General features: G+C 43.0%; 1 protein-coding gene across 1 annotated transcript in view; it reads right to left on the reverse strand.

The window, feature by feature from the left end:
- Positions 1-8,568: 8,568 nt before the first annotated feature.
- Positions 8,569-23,575, reverse strand: part of ZGLP1 (zinc finger GATA like protein 1) — a 55,895-nt gene continuing 40,888 nt past the window's right edge. Inside the window, exons 5-6 of the mRNA XM_040346411.1 lie at positions 12,612-12,754; positions 8,569-8,701 (exon numbers count right to left, since the gene is read on the reverse strand). Of these exons, the coding sequence (XP_040202345.1) occupies positions 12,643-12,754 (112 nt within the window). The 3' untranslated portion in view covers positions 8,569-8,701; positions 12,612-12,642. The remainder of the gene's footprint in view (positions 8,702-12,611; positions 12,755-23,575) is intronic.

Genomic DNA, 23,575 nt, shown 5'->3' on the forward strand with positions numbered 1-23,575 from the left:
CTGCAGGAGTTGGGAGTAGGCAGGCCTCCCCCAGAGGCAATCTGCCACCTTTTTCCATGCGGGGTCCTCCCACACAGCCCACCCTACCTGCTCCGCTTTGAAGCCCAACGGGGCAGAGGGACTCCCTATAAGGGAGTGAGAGGATTTGCCCGCTCAACCAGCCCCGTTAGTCCTTCGCCTCTCTTTTTTAGAGACCGCGTGGTCAAAGTGCGTGCATGTTAACCCAATTTCGAGTGCGTGTAAGTGTGGTGGTTTTTGTGGGAGGGGGGTGGACGTACTAAGCACAGGCTTACCTCGCATAGCACACCCACCGGGAGCCGGGCTGAGACCACCGAACTCAATTCACATGTAGCCGAGACTGGGATCCGAACCCCTAGCTGCAGAGGTGAATGGCTTATCAGCGCAGTGCCAATCGCGTTGAGCCACCGCAGCTCCCATTGTTTACTATTGTAATGCTGTAATTGGCCCAAAGCTATCACATGGTACAGGGTGCCGGTGATTGCCCCAGGTACAATGTGATCACTGGTGACCAATCACAGATCACACACAGTAGAGTAGTAAACAATGATGTTTTTATTGTCCGATCTGAGGAAAATTAATAAAAAATGTTGAAAATCAATGTTACGAAGACAAAGATCTCATGAGCATTGAGGGTATCACCACACTCTCCTTTGAAACCACATGTTGCTGTACTAAAACACTATAGACTACATGTATCATGGCACATGTAATATACTGTAGCCTACCAGATCTTCTTTTTGCATTACTTTGTACATTTTGTTCCCCTTTTATTTGTTCATTCACCTGATGATTCTGCCAGTAAAACCTTTCTTGTCCTGGGTGCCAACTGTACTGTATCTATGGAGGAGAAGTGTTGTCACCCCAAGTTGCCCACCTGATTTGGGCTGCAAAAACCACACCTCCTCTCGCCTTCATCATATAAAAGCTAGTACTATAGCCTTTTGTAGTTCAAAGAAGAAAAGCTGAGAAGATTGTTTGGAATCTTCGTTCAGTACACAGGAAGTTTGAACACAAGAGGGGTTATTTACGAAAGGCAAATCCACTTTGCACTACAAGTGCAGTCGCTGTAGATCCGAGGGGGACATGCAAGGAAAATAAAAAACAGCATTTTTGCTTGCCCATGATTGGATGATAAAATCAGCAGAGTTTCCCCTAAATTCAGAGCTTCCCCTCAGATCTACAGCGATCTACAGCGACTGCACTTACAAGTGCACTTTCAAGCGCACTTGTAGTGCAAAGTGGATTTGCCTTTAGTATATGACCCTCAAGGTTTCCAGCAGGATCAACAGGCATGCAGACACCACATCCAAGGACAGGTAAACTGCAATATTTAACCATTTTGTTTTAGGTTTTAATATGTCACAAGGCATTATTCACATCAATAACTCTCCAGTATACATCTGAGCAGATAGGAAGGGTCAGACAACATTTTAAGGCAAGTGGAAGCCTGAACCATTTTTTTTTTTCCTGATGTGTAGCTGACTATATTCTTTAAAATCTGACTGTGCGATCCCTGTACCACCCCATTACCAACTCAAGTTATTTACTGAACTTAACCACTTAAGTCCCGAAAGGATTTGCCCCCTTAATGACCAGGCCGTTTTTTTGCGATATGACACTGCGTAACTTTAAACAGACAGACAATACCATGGCCACGCAATGTTGTACCCAAATAAAATTGATGTCCTTTTTTTCCCACAAAGAGAGCTTTCTTTTTGTGGTATTTGATCACCTCTGCAGTTTTTTTTTTTTGCGCTATAAACAAAAAAAGAGCGACAATTTAAAAAAAAAAATTAAAAAAGATTTTTTACTTTCTACTAAAAACATATCCAATAAAAAAAAATGAAATTTCTTCATCGATTTAGTTCAGTATGTATTCTGCTATATAATTTTGGTAAAAAAAAATCCCAAAAAGCTTATATTGATTGGTTTTCACAAAAGTTATATAGCCGGATTCAGGTAGAGCGGCGTATATTAGAGCGGGCATAGCGCAGCTCATATGCGCTACGCCGACGTAACATAGAGAGGCAAGACCAGTATTCACAAAGCACTTGCTCCCTAAGTTACGGCGGCATAGCGTAAATGGGCCGGCGTAAGCCCGCCTAATTCAAAGTAGTAAGTCTTTGTGAATCCGGGCCATAGCGTCTACACAGTATGGGATAGATTTATGGACTTTTTATTTATTTTATTGTTTTTACTAGTAATGGCGGCAATCAGCGATTTTTAGCGGAACTGCGACATTGTGATGGACGAATCTGACACAGAGACCCCTTTCACACTCGTTTTCTGGGGGTTTTACCACTGTTTAACCACTTCCATACAGGGCACTTATACACCTTCCCGCCCAGACCAATTTTTAGCTTTCAGCGCTGTTGCACTGAATGACAATTGCGCGGTCATACAACACTGTACCCAAACAAAATTTTTATCATTTTGTACCCACAAATAGAGTTTTCTTTTGGTGGTATTTGATCACCTCTGGGATATTTATTTTCTGCAAAAAAAATTTAAAAAATGCCCGAAAATTTAGAAAAAAAAAAAAGTTTTTTTTGTTTCTGTTATAAAACATTGTAAATAAGTACGTTTTTTTCTTCACTGATGGGCACTGATGGTACTGCACTGACGGGCACTGATAAGGCAGCACTGATGGGCACCGATGAGGTGGCACTGATGTGGTGGCATTGATGGGCACTAATATGTGGCACTGATGGGCGGCACGGATGGGCACTGATAGGCGGCACGGATAGGCGGCATGAATGGGCTTGGATAGGCGGCACGGATGGGCATGGATGGGTGGCACAGATGAGCACAGAGACGGCACGGATAGGCGGCACAGATGGGCACAGGTAGGCGTCACGGATGGGCACTGATAGGCGGCATGGATGGGCACTGATAGGCGGCATGGATGGGCACTGATAGGTGGCACGGATTGGCATAGATGGGCACTATCGTATGTGTTGTACTAATGGATGCCAATCAGTGCCAAACAATGCCTGCCAATCAGTGATGCCCATTGTGGGCACTGATTGGCATCCATTGCGGCACTGATTGGCATCCATTTTTTGTGTCCTTCCCATCCCTGGTGGTCTAGGGTGGCATACCTTTTTTTTTTGCATCCCTGGTGGTCTAGTGGGCATCCCTGGTGGTCCAGTGGGCATCCCTGGTGGTCCAGTGATAATCGATCAGCACAAACCCCCCCCTGTCACAGGAGCAGCCGATCGGCTCTCCTCTACTCGTGTCTATCGGCTTTTGGACACAGCTGATCACATGGTAAAGAGTCTCCGTGAGAGACTCTTTACCTTGATCTGTGTTGCAGGACGTCAGACTGACACCCTGCAACAACGATCGCCGTGATGCGCGCTCCCGGGGGCGCGCAGCGGCTCAAAATCCTGAGGACGTCATATGACGTCCACTCAGGATTCTACAACCACTTTGCCGACGTCAATATGTCATTGGCGGGCGGCAAGTGGTTAAGCATTTCGGCCGCTAACGGGGCACATTTTAGCCCAAAGAAGGGGATAAAAACTCCAGTGTTTAGGGGCTTCCGAAGTGCTTTTCAGGCGTTTTGGAAGCGCTGCCCATTCATTCCAATGGGCAGTGCATTTTGGGAGCGCTTAATATAAAGGCTACCAACCCGTTCCAAAGATACTGCTTGCAGGACTTTTCAGGAAAGTCCCGCAAGCACACCTCCGAGTGTGAAAAGTCACACTTGAATGAATGGGAGGTGGTTTTCAGGCGCTTAGCAGAGGCTATTTCCAGCGCTAAAGCACCTGAAAAGTGCAGTGTTACCATGGTGATTTTTTGTTTTTTTTTACACTGTGATTACTTGTTACAGTGATAATCACTGTAACAGCAATCATTTGGCTTTCATTCATAACTCATTGTTTACTATTGTTTTTTTTTTTTTTTTTTTTTGTGCGTGTACTCGAGAGAGGAGCCTGACTGCAGGAGTTGGGAGTAGGCAGGCCTCCCCCAGAGGCAATCTGCCACCTTTTTCCATGCGGGGTCCTCCCACACAGCCCACCCTACCTGCTCCGCTTTGAAGCCCAACGGGGCAGAGGGACTCCCTATAAGGGAGTGAGAGGATTTGCCCGCTCAACCAGCCCCGTTAGTCCTTCGCCTCTCTTTTTTAGAGACCGCGTGGTCAAAGTGCGTGCATGTTAACCCAATTTCGAGTGCGTGTAAGTGTGGTGGTTTTTGTGGGAGGGGGGTGGACGTACTAAGCACAGGCTTACCTCGCATAGCACACCCACCGGGAGCCGGGCTGAGACCACCGAACTCAATTCACATGTAGCCGAGACTGGGATCCGAACCCCTAGCTGCAGAGGTGAATGGCTTATCAGCGCAGTGCCAATCGCGTTGAGCCACCGCAGCTCCCATTGTTTACTATTGTAATGCTGTAATTGGCCCAAAGCTATCACATGGTACAGGGTGCCGGTGATTGCCCCAGGTACAATGTGATCACTGGTGACCAATCACAGATCACACACAGTAGAGTAGTAAACAATGATGTTTTTATTGTCCGATCTGAGGAAAATTAATAAAAAATGTTGAAAATCAATGTTACGAAGACAAAGATCTCATGAGCATTGAGGGTATCACCACACTCTCCTTTGAAACCACATGTTGCTGTACTAAAACACTATAGACTACATGTATCATGGCACATGTAATATACTGTAGCCTACCAGATCTTCTTTTTGCATTACTTTGTACATTTTGTTCCCCTTTTATTTGTTCATTCACCTGATGATTCTGCCAGTAAAACCTTTCTTGTCCTGGGTGCCAACTGTACTGTATCTATGGAGGAGAAGTGTTGTCACCCCAAGTTGCCCACCTGATTTGGGCTGCAAAAACCACACCTCCTCTCGCCTTCATCATATAAAAGCTAGTACTATAGCCTTTTGTAGTTCAAAGAAGAAAAGCTGAGAAGATTGTTTGGAATCTTCGTTCAGTACACAGGAAGTTTGAACACAAGAGGGGTTATTTACGAAAGGCAAATCCACTTTGCACTACAAGTGCAGTCGCTGTAGATCCGAGGGGGACATGCAAGGAAAATAAAAAACAGCATTTTTGCTTGCCCATGATTGGATGATAAAATCAGCAGAGTTTCCCCTAAATTCAGAGCTTCCCCTCAGATCTACAGCGATCTACAGCGACTGCACTTACAAGTGCACTTTCAAGCGCACTTGTAGTGCAAAGTGGATTTGCCTTTAGTATATGACCCTCAAGGTTTCCAGCAGGATCAACAGGCATGCAGACACCACATCCAAGGACAGGTAAACTGCAATATTTAACCATTTTGTTTTAGGTTTTAATATGTCACAAGGCATTATTCACATCAATAACTCTCCAGTATACATCTGAGCAGATAGGAAGGGTCAGACAACATTTTAAGGCAAGTGGAAGCCTGAACCATTTTTTTTTTTCCTGATGTGTAGCTGACTATATTCTTTAAAATCTGACTGTGCGATCCCTGTACCACCCCATTACCAACTCAAGTTATTTACTGAACTTAACCACTTAAGTCCCGAAAGGATTTGCCCCCTTAATGACCAGGCCGTTTTTTTGCGATATGACACTGCGTAACTTTAAACAGACAGACAATACCATGGCCACGCAATGTTGTACCCAAATAAAATTGATGTCCTTTTTTTCCCACAAAGAGAGCTTTCTTTTTGTGGTATTTGATCACCTCTGCAGTTTTTTTTTTTTGCGCTATAAACAAAAAAAGAGCGACAATTTAAAAAAAAAAATTAAAAAAGATTTTTTACTTTCTACTAAAAACATATCCAATAAAAAAAAATGAAATTTCTTCATCGATTTAGTTCAGTATGTATTCTGCTATATAATTTTGGTAAAAAAAAATCCCAAAAAGCTTATATTGATTGGTTTTCACAAAAGTTATATAGCCGGATTCAGGTAGAGCGGCGTATATTAGAGCGGGCATAGCGCAGCTCATATGCGCTACGCCGACGTAACATAGAGAGGCAAGACCAGTATTCACAAAGCACTTGCTCCCTAAGTTACGGCGGCATAGCGTAAATGGGCCGGCGTAAGCCCGCCTAATTCAAAGTAGTAAGTCTTTGTGAATCCGGGCCATAGCGTCTACACAGTATGGGATAGATTTATGGACTTTTTATTTATTTTATTGTTTTTACTAGTAATGGCGGCAATCAGCGATTTTTAGCGGAACTGCGACATTGTGATGGACGAATCTGACACAGAGACCCCTTTCACACTCGTTTTCTGGGGGTTTTACCACTGTTTAACCACTTCCATACAGGGCACTTATACACCTTCCCGCCCAGACCAATTTTTAGCTTTCAGCGCTGTTGCACTGAATGACAATTGCGCGGTCATACAACACTGTACCCAAACAAAATTTTTATCATTTTGTACCCACAAATAGAGTTTTCTTTTGGTGGTATTTGATCACCTCTGGGATATTTATTTTCTGCAAAAAAAATTTAAAAAATGCCCGAAAATTTAGAAAAAAAAAAAAGTTTTTTTTGTTTCTGTTATAAAACATTGTAAATAAGTACGTTTTTTTCTTCACTGATGGGCACTGATGGTACTGCACTGACGGGCACTGATAAGGCAGCACTGATGGGCACCGATGAGGTGGCACTGATGTGGTGGCATTGATGGGCACTAATATGTGGCACTGATGGGCGGCACGGATGGGCACTGATAGGCGGCACGGATAGGCGGCATGAATGGGCTTGGATAGGCGGCACGGATGGGCATGGATGGGTGGCACAGATGAGCACAGAGACGGCACGGATAGGCGGCACAGATGGGCACAGGTAGGCGTCACGGATGGGCACTGATAGGCGGCATGGATGGGCACTGATAGGCGGCATGGATGGGCACTGATAGGTGGCACGGATTGGCATAGATGGGCACTATCGTATGTGTTGTACTAATGGATGCCAATCAGTGCCAAACAATGCCTGCCAATCAGTGATGCCCATTGTGGGCACTGATTGGCATCCATTGCGGCACTGATTGGCATCCATTTTTTGTGTCCTTCCCATCCCTGGTGGTCTAGGGTGGCATACCTTTTTTTTTTGCATCCCTGGTGGTCTAGTGGGCATCCCTGGTGGTCCAGTGGGCATCCCTGGTGGTCCAGTGATAATCGATCAGCACAAACCCCCCCCTGTCACAGGAGCAGCCGATCGGCTCTCCTCTACTCGTGTCTATCGGCTTTTGGACACAGCTGATCACATGGTAAAGAGTCTCCGTGAGAGACTCTTTACCTTGATCTGTGTTGCAGGACGTCAGACTGACACCCTGCAACAACGATCGCCGTGATGCGCGCTCCCGGGGGCGCGCAGCGGCTCAAAATCCTGAGGACGTCATATGACGTCCACTCAGGATTCTACAACCACTTTGCCTTATGTCATTGGCGGGCGGCAAGTGGTTAAGCATTTCGGCCGCTAACGGGGCACATTTTAGCCCAAAGAAGGGGATAAAAACTCCAGTGTTTAGGGGCTTCCGAAGTGCTTTTCAGGCGTTTTGGAAGCGCTGCCCATTCATTCCAATGGGCAGTGCATTTTGGGAGCGCTTAATATAAAGGCTACCAACCCGTTCCAAAGATACTGCTTGCAGGACTTTTCAGGAAAGTCCCGCAAGCACACCTCCGAGTGTGAAAAGTCACACTTGAATGAATGGGAGGTGGTTTTCAGGCGCTTAGCAGAGGCTATTTCCAGCGCTAAAGCACCTGAAAACTGCCCCCAGTGTGAAGGGGGTCACTTTCTGGGGACCAGTCACACCAATACAGTCATTAGTGCAAAAAAATGCACTGTCACTGTATAAATGACGCTGGCAGGGAAGGGGTTAACACGATGGGCAATCAAAGGAGTGCTTTCTAACTGTGGGGGGAATGCTGTGTCTGGAGGAAAGCAGAGATCCGTGTTCATGAAGAAACACAAGATCTCCATTTTCCTCCCTCACAGAACGGCGGTCTGCCTTGTTCACACCCTCCTTGCTAAGTGAGGCCTAATTGTCACTGCTCACCTTCACCATCACAGGAGTGAGCTCTGATACAAACCCCCTCACATACTCGTTCTCTCCCCTGATGCCATAGCTCTGAGCTCCGCATTTGAGAGCTTACTCCTGTGATGGTGGAGGGGAGTAGTATTCCAGTCAGGCTTCATAAGGTATGTAAATGGCCTTCACCTATAGCAAGGGCTTTATTCAACTTTAGTCAGAGCTGAAGTTTGTTTTTATCTACAGATGTCCCTTATCTGCATTGGAAGTTTTGTGATAAAGGAGAACTAGCCCTTTAAACCATGGGTCTTCAAACTACGGCCCTCCAGTTGTTCAGGAACTACAATTCCCATCATGCCTATGAGTGCAGTTTGAGGATCCCTGCTTTAAACAATCCATTCTATTTGTGTCCAAACAGGCAAGTCCGAATACAAAAAATGAACAGTCAGCTTGTAAAATGTGCATGTCTGCAAGGTCAATATTCTAATTCATGCACTTGACTTGATTATATTGTCATGCTCTGAATTAAAATGAAATAGCCATTTAGTATATAACAATATAAATTAACTTTATTGCTTTGAAAAAAACATGTTATGAATGCTATTTTTTTTGTAAACAGTTATAAACATGAGCTTGTGAAGAACATTGCCTTTTGTTTTTCGCCTTGGAACCTTTTTTTAAATTCCTGAAAAACAAAAATAAACAAAAATATATGTGAGATGAAATATGCACTGTTAATAAATAAAAGTATTCTTACTCAATCTCTTATTCTCTTCTCATGGTATAAGCATGGCTGGGTTTACCATTGTGAAAAGTAGGCCATCCCAGTAAAGACAGAAAGGCAGCTCTTCCCTGCATGGTTGTCAGACATACACATTTTTGTCCTATTTTAACCTAAAGGGTTTATAGCGGAGCTCCAGGCTTGTTGGTTTGCATTGGAGCAGACTAACAATGTCCACTCACAATATCATGTACATGGTTGTTGGTATTGTGTCAAAACAGCATTTCATCGAAATCTCCAATTACTGATCGTTTATAGTAACCAAAAGGATTGGAGATCTCAAAGAACTGGCTACTTTGACAGAACACCAGCATCTGAAGTAAGGGAAACAGGAAGTGAAGCCTTATAGCTTCACAGCCGGTTTCCTACTGCGCATGGGTCATGCTGCCCCTTGTGAATGGTATAGTCCCATACTATTCTGAGACCTATGATGTGTCCCAGAAGACTGTAGGGGAAGGAGGAGATTTCGCTCAGTTCGCCGTGGTGATCTGAGCCGGAAGTGGGAGTGGGTACCTGTCAAACTAGGTACCTGCTCCCCCCCTCCCCATAAAAAAGTGCCAATGTGGCAGTGAAGAGTGCAAACAAGTGGAGCTTCCCCTTTTGGGTGGAGCTCCACTTTAAATATTTTTTCATTTAAGCTTGGTCACCTGGTTATATTGTTCTTGGCCAACCAAGCCAACTCTAATTAGCATCTGGAACATACCCCAACATTTATATCCACACAGGTAACTCTTTGATCCAGTCTTCATGCAATGTGTCAAGGCAGATGTTGGTTCTCCAAAAACAGGATGGAAGGTGTGAAAGTTTGTTCTAATTATGTAATCCAATCCACATGGTGCAATGAAGGATGTGACTATGAATAAGTAAGAATCTTCAGAGACAATCCATGAAGAGTTTAAAAATATATATATATATTATGTAAATATCTTTTGCCAAACAGTTATTAACGCCATAAGGGAGGTTGAAACCAACTATGATCAACCCTATATAAATCAATCAGTCTATAAATTTATTTTTTGCTTTCAGCATTATTCAAGTTATATAATGCAGATCACAAATATCATGTGATTCATATCATAGATTCAGGCATTTCCCTTCCCTTTTAGATTGCAAACGCTCACAGGTGGGGCCCTCTTAACCCTCATGTCTTGGGTTGGATTGTAAAAGTACTGTCCACCTTTATTTTGCAAAGTGCTGTGCAAACTGCTGGCGCTATAAAAATCCTATACAATAATAATATTTATAATAATTTAGGCACCGATTGGCATGAGATGAGTCACCCAATCCAGCCAAATTATCTGATGTCTGTGGTTTCAATCAGTCCTGTTCCCTCTGATAAGTGGACACTGACCTCCAGCTTCCAGCCACCCACCCCCATCTTCATCCTTTGATATGTTCTTAAAAAAAACCCCAAAAAAAACCTTTGCACTTGACAGTTTCCCCGCTAAACAAGCAAACTCTTAGCGGAGCCTGCTTCATGTGGATGGGGCCTAAACCCTGGCTTTAAACTCTTTGTTTTGATTTTTGAAACTCTTTGAGAATTAATAGTTTGAGCAGCTAGTGGGGTCAAGCATAGATTAAGATCTTCTGCTTGTTAAGAATATGTAAATAGTTTAATGTTCGTAGTCTGGGCACAAATCCAGTTTAAGGTGCCAGACTGACACTTTCTGAAAGTCTGAATCAAACTAGTGCCTTGCAATTAACACAGAGATTTAAAGCATTTAAATATGGCTCAACATTAGCTAGAAAGGCAATAAAGGAATCAACAGAAATCCTCATGGTTAAAGTGGAAGTAAACCCTCCTATCCTTTTCAGCCAAGGAAGCTGCCATCTTGGCCTCTGTTTAATCTTCAACTGCCATAATGCTGTACATGTGATCAGTTATGACACCAACCATTGGATGGTTTGACAGTTTGGTTAAAAGCACAAACAATGTAACATTTTTAAACTGTTAAATCGATGGGTTTACTTCCGCTTTAACAGTTGCTAAAGTCCTAATAGACCCGACACCCACCTCACCATAAAACACTATCATTTGTGTAGGAAGCCCTCTACCCAGTTCAGTTGTATTAATGACCCCCACCACCATCAACACCACCATTTTGCTTGTGCCAAGGGAAGAGCAGAAAGTTGTTGCCGATTTTCAAAGGCATCCACCAGACACTGTGCATCCTCAAGCTTTTACCTGACTGCCACGACTTGAGAGCCATCTACTTCAGGTCTGAGCAGGCAGTGTAGAAGAAGTTTTCTGCCCAGCTCTAAATATCACATACAGCCAAGGCTACATTTAAGTAATTAAGAGTAATAGTCATCTTTAAAAAGGAAAGTGTCAACATTCCTATGTTATGTACTTGGAAAAATTGTTTTTGTCCAAAACATAGCAAAGGCTGCCAACCTTTCTGGAAAAAAAAACACCAGCCTTATGTTCTTTCCATATACAGTATAACTTTGGCACCATGCACCAGTTTTATTGGCTATGGCAATAAAATACAGACTAGGTGGCAACTTTAAGTACAACACATACAGACATAGGTCTAATTGGAGCATCTTTTGTGATTGGTTTCAATGCCAGTTACTCAGGTACCCTGTGAAAACAGACCCTGCATACTAACAATTTCCATAGGACAGTTTTAAGCATAATGCCGCGTACACACGATCATTTTTCGGCATGAAAAAAAAACAAAGTTTTTAAAAAATGTCATTTAAAATGATGGTGTGTGGGCTTCACATCATTTTTCGGGTTCTGAAAAACGAAAAAAAAAAATTTCCGAACATGCTGCATTTTTTAACGACGTTTTAAACTATGTTGTTTTTCGGGTTGTAAAAAATGATCTAAGAGGATTTGTCTGCGTCAAGTCTGTTCCATCCCGCCGTGGATATATGATTGTTATGATCTATGCTGCACATCTCATCCTGGCTTGTGGTTACACTCTGGATATCTGCTGAGACCATTATTAACGTTGTTAATTGGTTTATTTCTGGTAAGCCTCAGTCTGTGTGGTGGTGGATCACTTTGTCATCAGTGCACCGGGTGCTGTCTGTTCCAGCTTTTCAGTGTTACATCGCATGGACTTTTACCATCGATTTATTTTCTGTAGTTTAAAAAGGACTTGAATGTTATATCATCAGGCTGGCGCAATTTTTACTTTTTTCTATTATTTTGTGTTAGATCACGCCATTGCTGCCTCCTATTTATTCAGTTAATACTTATTTTGTTTGGTTAGCGCAATTTTTTTCTTCCTGTAAAAAATGATCGTGTGTGGGCTAAAATGACGTTAAAAACCTGCGCATGCTCAGAAGCAAGTTAAGAGACGGGAGCGCTTGTTCTGGTAAAACTACCATTCGTAATGGAGTAAGCACATTCATCACGCTGTAACAGACAGAAAAGCGCGAATCATCTTTTACAAACACGAAATCAGGTAAAGCAGTCCAAAGGGTGGCGTCATCCGCATGGAAATTCCCCTTTATAGTGCCGTCGTACGTGTTGTACGTCACCACGCTTTGCTAGAGCATTTTCTTAAAACGATTGTGTGTGGGCAACGTCGTTTTAATGATGAAGTTGGAAAAAACAAAGTTTTTTCTACATGCTGAAAAACATTGTTTTTTACATGCCCAAAAATGATCGGGTGTACGCGGCATAAGACCTAGAAACTGCTTCACTGCTTCCGACTGTGGTAGAATGATTAGACTGTAAGCTCCTCGAGGGTAGGACAAGGCTCTATAGACTATAACAGTACTGTACCCATAATGCAAATTAATACAGATAAGAAAATAAAGATTCACATTTTCACAGATATACAAGGAAAACAGTCACCTGAATTTATAGATCACCAGCTTCCAGATTCTCATATTAGAGCCCTGAACACCCCTCCACATCCACAGTATCTGGAGCATGACTTGCCATCTTTCTTTGGTATATTCCAACACTGTCCACACCTCATGCCGTACTTCTTATACCTAATAAATATAGGAGTTAGAAGACATGATAGCAGGTGTAACAGAAACTGGCCAAACTTATACAATTAGTTTTAGTTAGGATAATGTTTTAACAAGGATTGCATGGCAAAGAAACAGTTCTGCTAAACTATAGTTTATAGTAAAAAAAATCTCAAGTCCTATACATACAGAGCTCAATGAAAGTCACGGAATATGTAGCAGTCCATTGGTCCTAGTAAAACTGAAATGTTCAGAAACAAAAGGGATTGATTTACTAAAAGGGAAATCCACTCTGCACTACAAGTGCACTTGTAAGTGCAGTCGCTGTAGTTCGCTGTAGTTCTGAGGGGAAGCTCTGAAATTGTGGGAAGCTTTGCTGATTTTATCATCCAATCATTTGCAAGCATAAATGCTGTCTCTTATTTTCCTTACATGTCCCCCTCAGATCTACAGCAACTGTACTTAAAAGTGCACTTGTAGTGCAAAGTGGATTTGCCTTTCGTAACTAACCCCCAAAGTTGCTATAACTGGAAACCCCTTCTGAGCATTTGCACAGATATTATATTTTACTTTTAGATGGACTGTAAAACAAGAATTATCACCATTTATGACACGGCCATAGTTTGACATTTTTAAGTGGAGTCCAAGCATTTCCATATCTGAATCAAACACAAAAGTTATCGGTGGCATTGGGTGCACCATACCTGAATCTAACCGTGGGAGTTATTTGGTGGCAGTGAGTGCACCCATACCTGAATCCAACCGTGGGGGTTAATTGGTGGCATTGAGTGCACCCATACATGAATCCAACTGTGGGGATTTTATGGTGGCATTAAGTACACCCATACCTGAATCCAATCGTAGAAGTTATTTGGGGTCATTGAGTGCACCCATATCTGAATCCAACCGTGGAGGTTATTTGGTGTCACTGAGTGCACCGATACCTGAATCCAATAGTAGGAGTTAGTTGGGTCATTGAATGCACCCATACCTGAATCCAACCGTGGGGGTTATTTGATGGCATTGAGTGCACCCAGGGCGCCATCAGGGGGGTACAGGCAGTACACCTGTAAGGGGCCCGGAGGCCCACAGGGCCCCAGATGGCAACCCCCCTTTTTTTTTTTTAATAAAAAAAATATATATATATATTTTAATATATTTTTATTTTATTTTTTATTAAAGGGACAATTTTTTTTTTTAGAGGTCCGGAGGTCCCCAGGGCCCCCGGAAGCCCCCAGGGCCCCGGATGGCAACCCCCCTTTTTTTTTATTTTTATAAAAAATAAAAAAATAATAATATATTTTTATATATATATATATATATATATATATATATATAATTATTATTAAAGAGCCCAGAGGTCCCCAGGGCCCCGGATGGCAAACCCCCTTTTTTTAATAAAAAAATTTAAAAAATATGTATATATATATATATATATATATATATATATATATATATATATATATATATATATATTATTATTATTTTTTTTTTAATTATTATTATTATTACAGGGCTCAGAGGTCCCCAGGGCCCCATGTGGCAAACCCCCCTTTTTTTATAAAAAAATTTTTAGTAAAAAATAGAGGTCCCTGATGGCAACTCCCCTATTTTTTTATTTTTTTTATAAAAAATAATAATAATTTGTATGATATATATATGTATAGGGCCCAGAGATCCCCAGGGCCCCAGATGGCAACCCCCCTTTTTAAATAAAAATATATATATTTTTTATATATATTTTTTATTTCTTTTTTTCTCTTTTTATTAAAGGGCCCAGAGGTCCCCAAGGCCCCAGATGGCTACCCCCCTTTTTTTACATATATTTTTCTTTATTTCTTCTTTTTTTGTAAAGGGCCCCCCACCGCTTCTCAATTCGTGGCAGCCAACACCCCTCCCCGCCCCCTCTCTGCTCCAGGGGGCCCATGCCTGAAGCTGTGTAAGGGGCCCCATAATTCCTGATCGCGGCCCTGAGTGCACCCATACCCAAATCCAATCGTGGAGGTTATTTGGTGGCACTGAGTGCACCCATAACTGAATCCAACTGTGGAAGTTATTTGGTGCCATTGAGTGCACCGATACCTGAATCTAATAGTAGAAGTTAGTTGGGTCATTAAATGCACACATACCTGAATCCAATGGTAGGGGTTATATGGTGGCATTGAGTGCACCCATACCCGAATCCAACCGTGGGGGTAATTTGGTGGCATTGAGTGCACCCATACCCGAATCCAACCGTGGGGGTAATTTGGTGGCATTGAGTGCACCCATACCTGAATCCAACTGTGGGTGTTATTTGGTGGCATTCAGTGCACCCATACCTGAATTCAACCGTGAGGATTATTTGGTGGCATTGAGTGCACCCATACCTGAATCCAATCGTAGGAGTTATTTGGGGTCATTAAATCCACACATACCTGAATCCAACCATTCAGTGGCATTCAGTGCACCCATACATGAATCTAACCACAGGAATTATTTGGCAGCATTGGGTGCAGGGGAGCAAATATGGTGTAATCCATATATGGATTTAAGGTCAAGATGGCCATTTGAAGACTGCTAAATATGGCAATGTGCAAAAGAATTCAAGCACAACAAGGTCTTAAATTGAGAACATGTTGTAAATGACCAGTGCACAATTCTAACATTGGATGTGCTCTCAATATACCATAACCTAAATTTCCTACTGAAGAATGGTAACACTACACGGCTGATGATTAGTATTGAAGATCTACTTGACTCTTATCAATCTGACTATTCAGAATTTTCTAAATATGCCCTGTGCTATTTTTCTCTCCTTGCAAGGCTGTGTAGTAAACTAGTATGCCAAACACTCTCACAGCTATCAGTTTGTTGGTCAAAGAAGAACAAAATGTAGTCTGTGACCTCTCTTATCTTTCACACAGCAGAATGACATGCAATGGTTAAAGAAGAGACAAAGATGAATCAGGAAGATAGAACACAAAAAGAGATATGGTTAGAAACTTACTCATGTTTTGACAGTGCCAAATAAAAAATAAATATTGAGTTAAATATGTATTCCAGTCTGAAATAAGTATTTCAAATTCTTTATTGATATTTCATCAAACACAGTCTAAATCTCTGCCAATCATTTCTATTTAAAGTCGTGTGTAAACCCAATATTTCATATACCTGATATGTGCCTGTTGTACCATGCATTTGTATGAAAAAATTATTTGGTTCTCTTTGAATTGCTTCCTTGTGTGAAATTCCTGGTGATTCTGCCAGTCCCTCTACTTCTCTATTAAAAACTGACCACACTAAGCATGAAAGCACAACATGGTGAGTTCTCTAGCTATGCTGGGAACGCATTGCACTCCCAGCTCCAATGATCAGACTTGTCCTGAGACTTCTGACACACCCCCTTGCACAGCCATTCCCTGGGAAATTGAATGTTCTGCCATTTCTCCTCCCTCAGCTCTTATGCAGCTGGGAACAGAGGGAATGTGATCACTTTAATGCCTCTCTTATTTCTGCAGCCAGCGTAGGCACTCCTTTTATGAGCCTGTTATGAAATGTCAAAATACTGCATCACCACCTAAGGAGACTGCATACATTTCCCAGATTTGTCCCAGCTTCTCTTGTCTTAAATCAGTAAGGATACTATAATTCAGGACCTACAGGCCATTTCACCAGAATCTGTGCTGAAGCAGGCAGGATTTCTTTCAAACACCCTTCACTTCAACTTTGCAGATTCAAATAGAAGGAAGTCATATGTCAGTCACAGTTCCTCCATTCTACAGCTCACAGTATGGGTGCCATCAAACCCTCTAGTAATGGATTATATAGAAACACAAAAATATAGAAGAGTGACAGAAAAAAAAGACGACGTAGCCCACCGAGTCAGGTATAGACATATGTTTATCACAAGCTTGTTTGAATTCATTTATTTTAACCACTGTTGCGTCACCGGAAAAATCTTGGACACAAAAGACTTCTTGGACACTCTCAAATGTAATTTCTTCTCCTAGCCCAAGAAGTCCACAATTGTTCTGAGGTTGGATAGAAGGTGTCACCTTCAGACACAAGGGACATACAGGAAGTCAGCTACCAAGACTGAAAGCAATACAAAGCTAGCCTGGACTAGGGATTAAAATGAAGTCCGACATCAAATAACTTATTTGGTGTCTCTGCAGCTTTTATTCCTAATATAATTAGGCTCCCGTCATGTGGTTGCAGCCTCACAGGTGTATCCAAGCAGGCCTAAGCTTTCTAACTCCTTCAAACTCCTCTTTTCAGTCCATCCCTTTGTTGCTACAAAAATAGCATCCAACTAGCAAAGCTTTTATATACTCCAATGGGCACCATTGCGCCAATTATGCCAAAAATTGTGGAGTACATCACTCCAGAATAGGGCACTTAGTGGTTTCATTAGTAAAACAAGGTATGGTTCTGGTTTTCTAGGCTACACTGGACGAGTGCCTCTACAGAGCAAAATGCAGAAATCGGACTTGAACAACTTCCCTAAATCACTTATAACATTTGTGAAAACGTTCTCCATTGTGCCTACAGCTATAGAGGCCAGTGAGGGCTTGTTTTCACTGTTGGTTAATAACATCTAAATATTTGAATGTGCATAGCCTGGCCACTGTTCTAGGGGCTCTTCACATTCTAACTAAAAGCAGAATATTAATTGTCAGCTTGCTGCTTATTGGAAAGTTTGCTCTTCACAGAAGCCTGCTAATAAGCGGTTTCAACTGAGGCGCTGAATAGCAGTAATGTTGGCCACAAACGTACAGACATTTTTTATCGATTTCAAAAAAGGGTTAAATAGATCCAGACAACATTGGGCCAGATCCACAAAGAACTTACGGCGGCATATCTATTGATACACCACGTAAGTTCTACGATGCGCCGTCGTATCTTTGTTTTGTATCCACTGAATGTGGGCTAGATCCGACTGACGTACGTCTTAGTACGCCGTCGGATCTTAGGTGCATATTTACGCTGGCCGCTAGGTGGCGCTTCCGTTGATTTCCACGTAGAGTATGCAAATTAGCTAGATACGCCGATTCTCAAACGTACGCCCACCCGCCGCATTTTTTTACGTAGTTTACATAAGGCTTTTTTTCGGCGTAACGTTACCCCTGCCTCTATGAGGTGTATGCAATGTTAGGTATGGACGTCAGGACAGCGTCAAATTTTCCGTCATTTACGTTGTTTGCATAAATCGTTCGCGAATAGGGCTTTGCGTAAGTTACATTCACGTCGAAAGCATTGACTATTTGCAAAGTGATTTTGCGCATGCGCACTGGGATACGTGGATATGAGATGCGCTACGCCCGCCTAAATATACGCCCGTTTTTGTGGATCTGGCCCATTATATCTAACTTTATCAACCTACCTTTATCAAGGATGGTGTGGTGGGTTCCCTTGATATGTTTTGTGTTTTTGAAATCAAAAGCAAAAGCTGGTTAAACTTGTTAAAATGTATACAAATGAACATGCAGTATGTATGTATACCCAGCATATTTCTACCACCATAAAGCTGAATGGCCTTTGACAGGTGCTTCCTGCATTTAAAAACAAACTGGACCTCAATATAAACCTATGTCATGTTGTTGGGGATGGCCACCAACAAATTGCCTTCCATAGGTGCCATAACCTGCCTTTGAAAAGAAGCTAGTTCCCAATATTTGTGTCATGTTGGTGTTGAAGGCGTTGTGGAAAGACAATTACAATTTTGAAGGTTTTTTCTGCATAAACATGGAAAGCCTCAAAATTTAGTCACAAATAAAAAAAATAAAAAAAAACAGCAAAAAGCTTTTGCAAATGACCTGCTTTTATACACATCTCATCTCAAAATTTCCCTCCCCAGTATACTATCTCTCATTGAAATATTCGGCCTGGTCTCCAGTTATACCATCATCTTCAACAAATCAAAGGCAATGGGCCAGATCCACAAAAGGGATATGACGGCGTATCTACTGATACGCCGTCGTATCCCTGTTTCTATCTTTGGAACTGATCCACAGAATCAGTTTCCAATAGATAGGCAGAAGATCCGACATGTGTAAGGGACTTACACTGTCGGATCTTAGGATGCAGTACCTCGGTCGCCGCTGGGGGCATTTCTCGTCGAAATGCCGCTTTGGGTATGCAAATTAGCACTTACGGAGATCCACAAAGCTTTTACGCTTCGTTTTTTCTCTGTAAGTATTAGTTTGCAAACGCAAAATTAGGGCTGCTTTTACAAGGCTTAAATTGTTTAGGCCTTGTAAAAGTAGACCATTCTATCCCGCGTCGCCGTCTTTTTTTTTCAATTTTTTTTTTTCCCGCCGCAACTCGTTTTTTTTTTTACGCCCATCGCGATTCTCAAAACCCGGCGCAATGTAAAACCGCGCAAAGCACGTCGGGAAAATTACGTCGTGAGCATGCGCAGTACGTCCGGCGCGGGAGCGCGCCTAATTTAAATGGGACTCGCCCCATTTGAATAGGAACGCCTTGCGCCGGCCGGATTTAAGTTACACAGCCGAAAATTTCTAGGTAAGTGCTTTGTGGATCGGGCACTTAGGTAGAAATTTTCCGGCAGTGTAACTTAAATGGCAATATTTAAGTTACGGCAGCTGGCTATGGATCTGGCCCAATGTACCTAACCAATTGTCATAAACCCACTTGGAGCAATCTATACTCCTTTATTTGATGTAAAAGCAAAACATTTCCTACCTTGGATTACCTGTACCTAAAAATCCAAACAAACAATCTGTTGAACAGCCACACATTTCTTTTCCTTCCCTTGTGAAACAACTTAGACCTTCTGGAATCTACAGAAATAACCACTTTCAAACAATGGCACCATGAAGGCCTTCACTGCGTAAAATTTCGAGTAGATACTAACGCCAAACAACCCTTCTCTTCTAATGTAGCTTTGGAGAAATATTTATGCAGCAGCCCATTCCTTTTTCTAAAAATAAAATCTTATATTATCTCCATCTCAGAAAGACTGGGAAAACTTATTGTACACTCCTAAATTATTCCAATCCAGACATAAACATGGTAACAACTCTGCATAACTTCTTTTGACAACCACTGGACTACATCCATAACGACTGGCCTTAATAGATGGACCAAGACTTTCCCCCAACTTCAGATGGACATTCTTTTAAAATCATTATTCTCATCTTGGAGAGGGATTAAAGCCACAATGTTCCATGAAATGATACTTATATATGTCCTCACAATGATCTTATCTCATGGGTCTAAGCCCTTCTTCTATATGACCTTTACTCAGATACTCAGAGATCTATGCTCAGAATCAAGTCGAAGCATGCTCAGAAGCATTGAACTTCATTTTTTTCGGCTCGTCGTAGTCACCGCATTTTGGCACAGTCAGAATTTATTCGGATAGTGTGTATACAAGACTGATGAAAGTCAGCTTCATCAGATATCCGATGAAAAAATCCATCGGATTTGATTCCATCAGAAATCCGATTGTGTGTACACGGCTTTACTGTTTCACCGTCTTATGTTCTTCAAAAAAAATGGGTGGGGGCCTCCCCACACAAGAAAACACAGGTCCACAATTTTTTTTATGTTTGTGAACCGTTCATTCAAACCTTGCCTATTGTTGCCCAGTGAACTATAGTACAATACTTACTGGTTTCAATTGATTTTCCTTCTCTCACCATAACAATATTTTATGTTACATTAACCAAGGCCCCAACTTCCTCGACTTGCTCAATAACAGACCAAACGCCATCCATCCAATACACGTTGCCTAATGTCTACCACTGGATGCAATACACCAGTTCAACACGATTAATGTCAGCTGCATTCTCATTGCAAAAAAATCAGCACAAGGGACATTACTTACTATCAATGTGAAGTGTCCCTTGTTCTGCTGGCTCCTGCTTTAGTTGAAATCTTCTGTCCTGCAAACCCCCCAACCCTGCAGCAGTAATCTTCTGGTACGGGGGAAGGAGGGGGGCCCCAAGAGATCTGTGTCAGGCACTCATCAAGTATTATCGATTGTCGATTATGCCGCCCTTTCTGCCCCTCTACCCTCCCTTCTCCATTTATAGAAGCTGTACTATAATGTGGCACACCCCACGTAGGAGCTGCAGATGAACAGGATCCCCTCACTCCTGCACATCCAGACACACCGAATCTTCACAGGCACGCAGAGTCAGAAAACAGTTTGTAGCTTTGTTTTATCGTTTTAATTTTTTAGGGGGTTAACAACATGGATAGGGATGGGAGGTGATGGGATGCCCACTTGACTTCAGCAAACTTCAGGGACAACTTCCTATATACATCCATATATAGTCTCCTCTTCCCTCCTACACATACTTGTCAGCTTCTGCTGAGTCACTCTGGAAGGATCTGACAGACTCCTTGTCAGATCAGCAACAGCCCATTACAGCCAGGAACTCGCAGTTCCTGAAGTGTAGCTCAGATGTAGTGAAACAACATGTAACTTGACCTCTGGCCACTGATCCCAGCACCACCTCTTCAGGCAATGCCAATCCATCTGGCTGAAACTGCCTTTTTCATCAGCCCTTCTGCCTACCTCTCTACACCAATCCACCCGACTGACTCTTGACCAGCGCCCCCCCCCCCCCCCCAGGCTGACTCTAAGAAGGGAAGGATAGAAGACTTAAGCACGCCGCTGTCTTCAAGAGAGACTGGAAACGTGTTGAAATCTCCCCCTTTGTTAGTCCCCAACAGTGTTGCACTACTCACTCTGTCCTCTCTTGCTCCTCTGCCTCCAGGAATACCTCCTACCGTGTGTTTTGGCAGGATCCTTTCAGCACCCAAACCCCAGCCCAAGGCAGGTCACCCCCCCAAACTTGGAGGCACCCTTGAGAGTCACAACAGCCTCCTTAACACTGTATCTCCATCTTTCACCCAACCGTCCCTGCTGGCATGGCTAATTATTTATAGGGTTGTATCAGTCTCCTGCCAGCCCACTGCTGGGGATTGGCCGAGGCCCCATAAATATTTAAGGCAGCTCTTCCCAGGGTGCTTTTCACCCAGGCGCCTGCAGAGGTGGGGGCGCCGAAGTGCCAGAGTTCTCCCCTCCCTCCTTGTTTGTGTCCGTCCAGAACTAGTGTTCTGAGCATAAGGTGTGTGTCTGTCCAGAACTGATGTGTGAGCATAGGGCAGCACGTCCAGCTTGGCAGTGCTCGGGGGAGGGGGCCGCTCCTCTTCCTGACACAAGAGTTCTAGTTTTCAGTGGCTGCTGAGTTCTGATGTGCAGGAATGAATTCCTCACACTGGGAGTTTGGATTCTGCACTGTCTCCACCAACTCCAGTTGGAATGCCTCCCCCTCCCATCTCTATCTTGGGCTGCACAGAGAGAGAACCGAGGTGAGTCACAGTGTTCAGTGTGCTGGGGATGGCATTCCCAGCATCCTTTTACACGTGCTCTGGGCTGCCCCTGCTCTAGATGTTTTATGGCATTATAGATTGCATAGGATACACAGCCCCTGCCCATCTCCTGTACTATGTCTGCAGTCTCTGACCATCTCTTGTACTATGTCTGAAGTCTCTGATCATTTCCTGTACTATGTCTGAAGTCTCTGATCATTTCCTGTACTACGTCTGCAGTCTCTGACCATCTCCTTTACTATGTCTGCAGTCTCTGACCATCTCCTGTACTATGTCTGCAGTCTCTGACCATCTCCTGTACTATGTCTGCAGTCTCTGACCATCTCCTGTACTACGTCTGCAGTCTCTGACCATCTCCTGTACTACGTCTGCAGTCTCTGACCATCTCCTGTACTACATCTGCAGTCTCTGACCATCTCCTGTACCATGTCTGCAGTCTCTGACCGTCTCCTGTACCAAGTCTGCGATCTCTGACCATCTACTGTACCAAGTCTGCGGTCTCTGAACGTCTCCTGTATCATGTCTTTAAAATGTCTGCGGGCTCTTTCTAACAGACTCTCTAACAGAAGCCCTGTCCATCAGAGAGCCCCCCCCCTCCAGGTCCCAATAAAGTACTCTGCTTCTCTTCCTGTATTTTGTTAATTGTTAAGAGATCATCTAAGGATCCCAGGGTAATGAAGACCTCGTGGGGGAGCATCTTTGTAATTTAGTCATTGCCACAGAAACATTTGTAAAGGGGAGGAGTTAGTAACATGACCACGCCCATGTGGGGGAGCCAGAAATATTTCTGCACCCAGGTGCCTGCGACTAGGATCGGCCCTGGCTTTTCCCAACCCCCACCCACTAGTTCTAGAAGGTTCTCCATCCTTCCAGACCAGGGGGAAGGCATCAGGGGCTGCTGCCAAGATGAGTCACCCAGCCCTGAACTTTAGTAAACTCTTGACCCAGATTCAAAGACTAATTTTACCAAAAGCCAGTAAATTTGCCTGCACTACTCTAGCATACACTTGAAGGGTGCTACAATAGCTTCCATTAATGAAAGAGGATCTATAAATGGAAGATGGGCAGATGACTGAAAGGTCCACCTAATTTTTTCACAGCTTGCATTTCATTCACTGAAGTTTTAGTACAGCTTCTATGAATGGGGAGGGGGCAGAGAGGGCGGGCATAGTCAGTACTCTTAATGAGTGCATATAACAGGTTCTTCAGCTTTATTAACCCCCACCACACCAGAGGTTTATGACAGTCGGGGTAGGAGGGATTGAAAGAGGTAGATTTCAACAAGCAGGAGCCATCAACACAAGGGACACAATGCATTTATAAAACAAGGGGGGAACTAATGCGCAAACCAGCCTAACCCGGGAAAAAATATATATAGTGGTACAAATAAATTAAAAGTTACAATCAAGCAGCAGCCACAACTAATAGTGCTCACGCACTGACAGCATATGATAGACAGGGGGATGTAGTGGCGCTTGCAAATACTAAAAA

The sequence above is a fragment of the Rana temporaria genome, chromosome 3 (genome assembly GCF_905171775.1).
Source record: "Rana temporaria chromosome 3, aRanTem1.1, whole genome shotgun sequence".
Taxonomy (NCBI): domain Eukaryota; kingdom Metazoa; phylum Chordata; class Amphibia; order Anura; family Ranidae; genus Rana; species Rana temporaria.